Source organism: Erpetoichthys calabaricus, chromosome 17 (genome assembly GCF_900747795.2).
Source record: "Erpetoichthys calabaricus chromosome 17, fErpCal1.3, whole genome shotgun sequence".
NCBI classification, from domain to species: Eukaryota; Metazoa; Chordata; class Cladistia; order Polypteriformes; family Polypteridae; genus Erpetoichthys; species Erpetoichthys calabaricus.
In genome coordinates this window covers 59,358,352-59,367,895 of record NC_041410.2, presented here as the reverse complement: position 1 = coordinate 59,367,895, position 9,544 = coordinate 59,358,352, and the positions used below count along the sequence as shown (strand labels likewise).

Below are 9,544 nucleotides of genomic sequence, written 5' to 3'. Positions count from 1 at the left end.
GTGCACCGCATGCGTACGGGCGCCGTTCTCATCCCTACCACCTTCGTTGTCACTCCCCCTACCTGTTCATATCTTAAATCATTGTCAACAAGGGTCAAGGGTCAACGGAGTATGGTCAAGTCAAGTGTATTCACTGCACATTATCATGCAGTGCGCCATTACTGTCTAGTTAAAATATAATAATTTACTGGTGTGGTGCCAGTACATAAATTAACATGACACTTAAACAGTTGCTCCCTTGTTATATCTGCAGGTGAGGGGACGCTGGTGCATGTTTTTGCCGCTCCTCCCTGTTAACAACACTTCGCAAAATTCACCTTAATTCTACACTTTCTTACGCTTGTTTTATTTCTTTTATTGTACGTATAGTTTGTGGATACAGATGACTCGAATTGTATGGATTTGGCTTAATATTTACAGATTTTATGGACTCTACTTTGACTGGGAACAGCGAGTCTGTGGATCACGGGACGAGAACCTACAAACATTTCTTTGTACCTGGCAATCTAGGACTTCGGGATGATCTGTCTCTGTGATTATACTGTATTAAATTCGCTATGCTGATCTGCTCCCGTTTCATCTTACAGTCCTCTACAACTGGGAACTGATCTGATGTTCATACTAATCTGGCTTTTGGATCCGGGGCGATCACGCCTGAAATTACCAAGCATTACTGTTTGTGGCTGTGTATTGGAACCTCCAAATCCTGCTACCTCCTCCTGCTGCTTGCTATCGCCGCTCACCTATGCTACCACACCCGCCTGTCCTACCGGTTCCGCTGTGCTGCTTCTCCACTGCTATTCAGATAAGTATTGCCCAGTATCATGCTAAAATACTCTCATGACAAACTCCTTCTTATTAAACAGTTTGTCCAGAGCAAATGGTCTGACTGGAACATCCTAAAGGATGCCGGTATTTTGCAGCGCCCGAAATATATATATCGCGGGTCAGGTCGCCGCCACCGCCAGGCTGTGAATGAAAAGACCACCGGCAGCATTTGCTCAGGAATACGCCATCCTTCTCATGACCCTGGAAATAGAAGTATCAGTGTGCCAAATTTGCATTATGTGGAAATAAACCCTGATCGCAGCTCTGTGCAAAAAGAAGCCTCATTAACTAATATTGCATTGTTTAATTCGAGATCTCTTAATGGCAAAGCACTGGTGCTGTCAGAACTCATCACTGACACCAAACTTGATATTCTGTGTCTAACGGAGACTTGGCAATAGGGGTGGGCGGTATGACTAAAATTCTATATCACGGTATTTTTCTAAATTATCCCGGTTTCACGGTATTCAACGGTATTTTTTTCCCATGCATGAGTGGATGTTAACCACATTTTCCACTGCAGTTACTGGCTAAGAATAACCTATTCCACTGTCAAGTGCATTGTACATTGTACAAAAAAACATTTTAATGTGCGCACAAGTATTAATACAGGTTTGCATGGCCCCATAAAGTGATAGTTTTCAAGGGGGTGGCACTAATGAAGAGAAGGAATCACATTTTGCATGACAGATGCAATCAAAATATAGAACCTTTTTATTGAACAAATTTTGCAAAAGCTTAAACTATAATTTTGACAACATATTTTCAACCATCCAAAGAGACATTTAGACTTAGTAAAATATCCAGAAGTGCTTGTCAAAAGTTGTATTGCACTGAACATGTCTTAGAAAAGGAATAAATAGTAAATATTTTTTGTAAAACAACTACACTTTCTGTTAATGTTAACCATCTCTGTCCACTGACACGTTAAAGTGACTTTTTAAACAACTTTACCATCATTAAACTGCATAATATTTAATAAATAATAACAATAAAATAAATAATAGTATTATTACTGATAGTTGCACTATTACTTCAAGCCCAGGTGCATTACACAGTATTCACCAAATTAAAATAAAATAAAATAAAAAGTGCAATCTTGGTGATGACATCTTTACCAACTGAACCATCATTTAGGCAAACTGCATTAATATGGACCTTGCTTCAAGCTAAGCTATATGCATAAATAATAAAACTAAAACTTGCATTTATAATGCTATTTGTGGTATAGCGCTACAGAATCGTATTAGGGCCACGGTGAAGAAAAAAATACGGACACAGGGAAGAAAAAATCAAACTATATGTCGAGAATAAAGTCGACATTTCCACTTTATTCTCGCCGTTTATGTCAAGATTAAAGTCGACATTACCACTTTATTCTCATAGTTTACCTTATAATTAAAGCAGAATGTCGTAAACTAAACTTCATCCTAAAATCATTGTTTAATTTACTAGATTTTCTCAAACCCCGTCATAAGTTAATGTAGCACATTAAATGCTTTGTGTTAAGTGTTCCCCGACCCAGTTGTTAATCACTACGCTTCTTAAACTGACTTCTCCCGCACTAAGAGGAGATAGCGATCACCGCACAGAATCTATTCACTTCATGATATTCCTGCTCTCTGAAAATGTAGAATGCTAAGATAAATACTTGATATCATTTTCATGATGAAATGCATTAAAGCAGGTATTAAACATGCACGGTAGTGAGGTGGTAGTGCTGCTCCCTCGCAGTAAGGGGTCCCCAGGTGTATGTTCAGTGCAGAGAACTTTATGGCAGGTGTGACGAGGCTCCAAAAAACTGGATGTATGAATGGCTATCGTACAGGTTTAACTTAAATATTGTGTAAATGTTGGGTTTGTGATCTGGTGGTCGGATGTTCTTCTGAGCTGGCTTTCTTTATTCCACGCGTGCTGTCTCTATCTGACGTACCAAAACCCCAATTCCTATCTTTCATTTTTCTTTCTCCACATAACCAATCACCACACGATAAATGTCTTTGTGAAATTAAAACTAGTTATAAACTTAGCCCACGGAGTGTTCAGAACTTTAAAAATATCTTCGTTATACATGTTTAATTATGCCATCTACTTAAGGGTGGCGCCCATTCCTGAACGAGTCACCAGCACATCGCAGGGCGAATACGAGCAAAACATACATTAGCAGGGTCAATATAGCACAACAACACCCCACATTCTACGTGACTTTGAAAGGAAACTGAAGTAAACCCACCAGAAAAACATGCAAATGCAATGCAGGGTACACCCGAGACACCCTTGCTGCAAGGCAGCAGTGCAACCTCCACGCCGCGGTGCCCCCACATGATTAATACATGCTTTAATGCATTTCACCATGAAAATTCTATCAAGTATTTATCTTAGCATTCTAAATGTTCAGAGAGCAGGAATATCATGAAGTGAATGTATTCTGTGCGGCAATCACTGCCGGGGCCTCCTCTTAGTGCAAGAGGAAGTCAGTTTAAGAAGCTCGAGGAACACTTAAAGCATTTAATGTGCTACATAACTTATGACGGGGTTTGAGAAAATCCAGTAAATTAAATATTCATTTTACGATGAAGTTTAGTTTACGATGTTCTACTTTAATGACAAAGTACGAGAATAAAGTCAACATGTCGACTTTAATCTTGACATAAATGGCGAGAATAAAGTAGAAATGTTGAGAATAAAATCAACATGTCGACTTTATTCTCGTCATAAGCGTCGAGATTAAAGTCAACATGTCATCACACTATTACACAGTACCCAGGTACATTTCACTGTATTGAAAACAAATAAAACAAGTACAACTTGGCTTGCAGTATTATCCAGTAGCATAGAAACAGTATTTACACACCTGACCTTTTAAAACTAAAGTATCTCCAGGCAACAGACGTGACTCCTTTTTTTCGGCAAAAGTTCTTCTGTTCATCATGTTCAACTTTACTTTTAGTTCAGTTTCGGAATGCTCTCTGTCCATTTTCACCGCGCGGCATACCTATGCTACCGCCCACTATTTGGTGGTGTAGCAGTGAAAAAGAGCCCTAGTGCAACAAATCTGTGTTTAGCGGTGTAGCAGTAAAAAGGTCCCCACTTGAACAGTTTCCCGCTGCGCCACATTCCGAATGTCATTTAAGCAATTTAAACCAGTGTTGCGGTATAAGAAAAATCCATATCATAAAAAAAATAAAAAACGGTTTTCGGTATGAACAGGTATACCGCCCAGCACTACTTGGCAAAAACCAAATGAATTTGCATCTCTAATTGGTTTCACTTTCCATACAGAGCTTTGCAGCTCAAGACAAGGTGGTGGGCTTGCAGTAATTGTCAGAGCAGACTTAAACATTACACGAATCCCAATTGACTGTCCATTGTCTTTTGAGTGCCTGGCTCTTAAACTAATAACGAAATCAGGTCCTGTCTCACTCATTGTTCTTTATCGTCCCCCAAAATACAATGCATCCTTCTTATCCGATCTGATTGAACTTTTGACCCACCTAAGCTCTTACTCTCAGAGAATTATCCTTCTTGGTGATTTTAACATCCATATTGACACCCCCACATCTAAACTGAGAAATGAATGCCTATCCTTACTGGACTGCTTTGACTTGACACAACATGTTGATTTTCCAACCCACTCTGGCGGTCATATATTGGATCTGATCTGCACTTCTGGACTATCTGTTGCCAATATTTACAGCACTGATTTGGGACTCTCTGACCATAAAGCAGTATTTTTCACTGTTTCACTGCCTTTCCCTCCTCTTACCTGTAAACGACAAATTTCTTACAGAAACCTTAAAAATATCTGTCCCTCTATCCTTTCTGGATCCATTTCTGATCTTTTACTGTCTTCACCTATTCCGTCAACACTAGATAGTCTTGTTGACCATTATAACTCAGCCCTTCATTCAGCATTAGATAAAACAGCTTCTTTAAAACATAAGGAGGTTTCCTTTAAACGTTCAGCTCCTTGGTATAATTCAGAATTGCAATCTATGAAAGCAGCTGGCCGACACCTTGAGAGAATGTCACGTAAGACTGGCCTCACCATGCACATCCAGGCTTTCTCTGACCACCAAAGAGCTTACAGAGAAGCAATAACTTCTGCCAAGAACACCCATTACGGCAGAAAAATAGAAAGAGGCCATGATAACCCCAGGGTTTTGTTCTCTGTAGTTAATAAACTACTCGAACCCGCATCTGGCCCAACTACATCTTCTACTGAAGTCTGTGAGGAATTCCTCCACTTTTTCCGTAACAAAATTAAAGATCTAATAATTCAACTACCATAAATACATCATCTGTTTATATCTCTCCCTGTTTTCCCACTCCATCCAGCTCCTTCTCTAAATTCTCACCAGTCACATCTGCGTTTGTTAATAACCTGCTTTGTAAGATGAGGCCGACTACTTGTGTACTGGACCCCATCCCCACCACACTACTTAAATCTTGCCTTCATGCCATAATCCCGACTGTTACAACAATAATAAACTCATCCCCTGACACTGGCTCTGTGCTGCTCACTTTTAAAATTTCTTCTGTAACCCTAATGTTAAAAAAGTCTGGTCTTGATGCTGACAATCTTAACAATTTCCGGCCTATTTCCCACTTACCTTTCCTGTCAAAAGTTCTTGAGCGTGCTGTAGCTTCCCAACTCACCAATTACCTAACCTCTAATAATTTGATGGAACCCTTTCAGTCTGGTTTCAGTGTGCAGCACAGCTGTAAAACTGCTCTGCTACAGGTAACCAATGATTTGCTTATGTCAGCAGACTCTGGACAAACCAGCATATTAATTCTGTTAGACCTTAGTGCAGCATTCGACACTGTCAAGACATGACATTCTACTGTCCAGAATGGAGAACATGCTGGGTATTCTCTGGCACTGCAACTCCAGTGGTTCAAGCCCTATCTGACTGATAGGCAAGAGTTTGTTAGTCTTGGCAACATCAGATCCAGCTCAGCGCCAGTCACACAAGGAGTCCCTCAAGGCTCTGTCCTCGGTCCTCTGCTTTTCTGTATTTACATGCTTCCCCTTTGCCATATTATCCATAGCTATGGACTGGGTTATCATTTTTATGCAGATGATACTCAACTCTATTTCAATGTTAAAAGTGGAACTTCATCAGAGCTTTCTCAGCTCACAACCTGCCTTAGTGAAATTAAAACCTGGATGGAGCAGAACTCTTTAAAATTAAATTGCAATAAAACTGAACTCCTGCAAATTGGGACTAAAATCCAACTTAATAAAATGAGCTCCTTCCCAGTCTATCTTGGCGGTGATCTCATCAGACCTGCCTCTACTGTAAAAAAATCTTGGTGTCATTTTTGATTCCTCCCTCTCTTATTCCGCCCACATAAATCACATTAAGAAACTTTCTTATTTTCACCTCCGTAACATATCCCGTGTTCGCTCCTTCCTCTCCTTCTCTAATGCTGAGAAACTTGTCCATGCTTTTATCACATCCCGCGTCAATTATTGTAATTCCCTACTGGCAGGTGCCCCTTCTAATCTTATATCACAGCTCCAGCCAATTCAAAACTCAGCTGCAAGAGTTCTTACTCGAACCAGCAGCAGCGAGCACATCACACCCATCCTGCTTCGCCTTCACTGGCTCCCTGTGTCTTACAGAATCGAATATAAAATCCTACTAATAACCTACAAAGCCTTAAATAACCTCGTGCCAAACTACATCAGTGACCTTCTCCATCACTATGTGCCTGCCCGCCCACTAAGGCCCTCTGATTCTGGCAATCTTGTTGTACCCCACACTAATCTACACTCCATGGATGACACGGCCTTCAGCTGTATAGCGCCCAAACCTACCAAAATTAATCAGGTCAGTTGACTCCATGAATTCTTTTAAAAAACAACTCAAAACTCATCTGTTCAGGAAGGCTTTTAGCTCTACTTGACTTTATTACCCTTCTCTCAGTTTACTTCTCTGTCAAGAAGCTAATGTAACCTGTGTGTGTGTGCTAGACCATAAATTATGTTGTCTGTTTTTTTTCAGAATTCACTGTCTTAATCTTCTTTATTTATTTATCTGGTTTGTACAATGCTATACAGTAATCCCTCACTTATCGCGGGAGATAGGTTCCAAGGCCGACCGCGATAACTGAATTTCCGCGAAGTAGGGACACTATATTTAATTAATTATTTAACGCGTATTTGGACGTTTTTAAACCCTCCCTGTATTGTTTACAACCCACCATTTACTCTATTAAAAACACGGACAACTGCTAAGCAATATGAAATCGGTAGATAAGTTTACACTTACTGTATAGCGAAGTACATGTAGCAGCTTGTAGGTGGTCATGACGTCGTCGACCTTGTTGCAAAGATTCCTAAAGCAGATTCCATCCAGACTACTGCCTTATCACGTCCACTTGCAACTCGTTTTGCACCCTGGTTAAAGGACACTGCGGCCGTAGATCTTATATGCTTTTCCTCCTTTTTAAATAAAAAGAATCGATGTCCTGCAGCGGTGTAGCTGTTCCCTTCCTTCAACATATCCAAAACTTTTACCTTTTCTGCAATCATTTGCATCTTCTGTTGGTGCTTGGACACGGCCCCTGAAGCATTAGCACGTTAATGATGAATGAGTGAGATGAGACTTCCTGGTTAATGCAGCGCTCCGTCGCTGAGCCAATCAGCAGCACACAGGAACTTAACTGCGTGCTCTGATTGGGTAGCTTCTCAGCCATCCGCCAATGGCATCTCTTGTATGAAATCAAATGGGCAAACCAACTGAGGAAGCAAGTAAAAAGACCCATTGTCCGCAGAAATCCGCGAAGCAGCGAAAAATCCGTGTTATGTATTTAAATATGCTTACATATAAAATCCGCAACGTCGTGAATCCACGAAAAGTGAACCGCGAAGTAGCGAGGGATTACTGTATACTGTATACCCTGCCATTCTTTATTATATTCTGTAAGTGCCTTGAGCATGGGAAAGGTGCTATATAAATAAAATGTATTATTATTATTATTATTAGATTCAGTGTAATTTTTTATTTCTCCTTTTTCTGTGGAGTTTGTTCCCATAACTGTATGAAAATACTAAGCAGTGATAAGCAGTGCAGACACAGCTGCATTAAAGCTATCTCGATGTCACATTGCCGATTAGTTAAGAAAACACTTAAATCATTGGTTCTCAAGTTTAGTTCTGTGAAACACCTTAACTGGAGGTCCATATCTCAAGCAGTTCTTTTAGATGGACTCCTGCCTTCATCAATCAGCCTGATATTTCTGTGTCTGTCATTTTCATGTCAACTAATAAGTTACAAAATGTGTCTCAGTGGCTTCCAGCACTGCAGTACATTTAAGGAAGCAAACTTACTAAAACGAATACAGTAAAAGATAGCTGACATTTAAACTAATGGCTAAAAATTCATGGTGTTACATATAATACATCTTAAACCACTTATTATACAAATACTGTTAGAAGCATATTCTTCTGAATGCAAAATGAAATGAGAAAAGGCAGCCAACTAAACAAATCAATTAGAAGTAACGCTGACCAAATGATTTGTGAAACTGGTTGAACCGAAAACCTGCAGCCACAGTTGTACCCCTAAACTTAAGAACCTCAGATTTAAATGCAAATATTATGCTATAGCAGTTTTCTGAATAAAGCAGAAAATGTGCAGTTAATTAAACAAAGAAATGAACGTGCCACAAGAGAAACCTGCGGATTTGTGAAACTGGCCGGAACACAAACTTCCACCTACAGTACATCAGGAGTGAACTTAAGAACCACTGATCTACGGTATATAGATGGGCGTAACTTACTGTCCATAATTTCAAAAATGTTTAAAGCAGAAAACCGATTCTCTAAAAAGAGAATCTTATTAGAACGCGTTGAAGTGAACTACTGGCACACCACAAATACTCCGAGTTACTAATAGTAATGATTTGGGTTTTATTTATTAATTAATATGGGCGATTAAACAGCAATTCAAAATGTATTATTCTTAACTGCAACCATTTTAAGAAATATTTATTTCCAAACTTCTTGTTCGTCTATGTCGATACATGTAATGAAATAATGTTTTTCTTAAATGTTGATTTTCTTCACTAAATCATTTGTTTCTCGTTTACTAAACGGCTCAAACATTCCTCAAGGCTTATGTAAATACGTTTCTTACCTGCAAACCGGTCCTTTTATTCCATGTAAAAATCGTCCCGGGATAACCACTCAAAGCCAATAATAATTCGTGAATCATGCTAAACCAGAAATGCAAACAGAACCATACGCTTTCTATTTATCGGAATAGCATTCAAATTGCAACTTTCGTCTACTCAGCCACCAAAGCTACCGCCGCAGTTCGATGTCGTCATCCAGTGCATCATGGGAAGTGTAGTCTCTAAGTATCGCACGCTCGATGTAGACGTATCGACATCAAGAACCAGTTCAAAAAGGAGACGATACTTGGGTCTTCAAACACCTATTTATGGAGAAATATTTTGGACAAAATCAAATAAATAAATTCACAAATAAAAACATGTCTTGTCAAATACGACCATGATTAAAAACATAACACAATGATGGGTCAGGTCAGGTCAGGTTGAGAAGCATGCATGGGTACTGCTTGAGATCCTGGTTGGCAACGACAGAGGCAGATCCAGTCCCAACCCCCAGGAAATGACTATCTATCTGCCACAGCCAGGTGTTACGTGGGTGTCCCCTTGGCCTGGTCCAGCCACTTGGCTC

General features: G+C 39.8%; 1 protein-coding gene across 1 annotated transcript in view; it reads right to left on the bottom strand.

The window, feature by feature from the left end:
• Positions 1 to 9,181, bottom strand: part of tubgcp4 (tubulin, gamma complex associated protein 4) — a 106,740-nt gene extending 97,559 nt beyond the window's left edge. Inside the window, exon 1 of the mRNA XM_051920218.1 lies at positions 8,979 to 9,181. Within this exon, the coding sequence (XP_051776178.1) occupies positions 8,979 to 9,056 (78 nt within the window). The 5' untranslated portion in view covers positions 9,057 to 9,181. The remainder of the gene's footprint in view (positions 1 to 8,978) is intronic.
• Between the last annotated feature and the right edge of the window lie 363 nt (positions 9,182 to 9,544).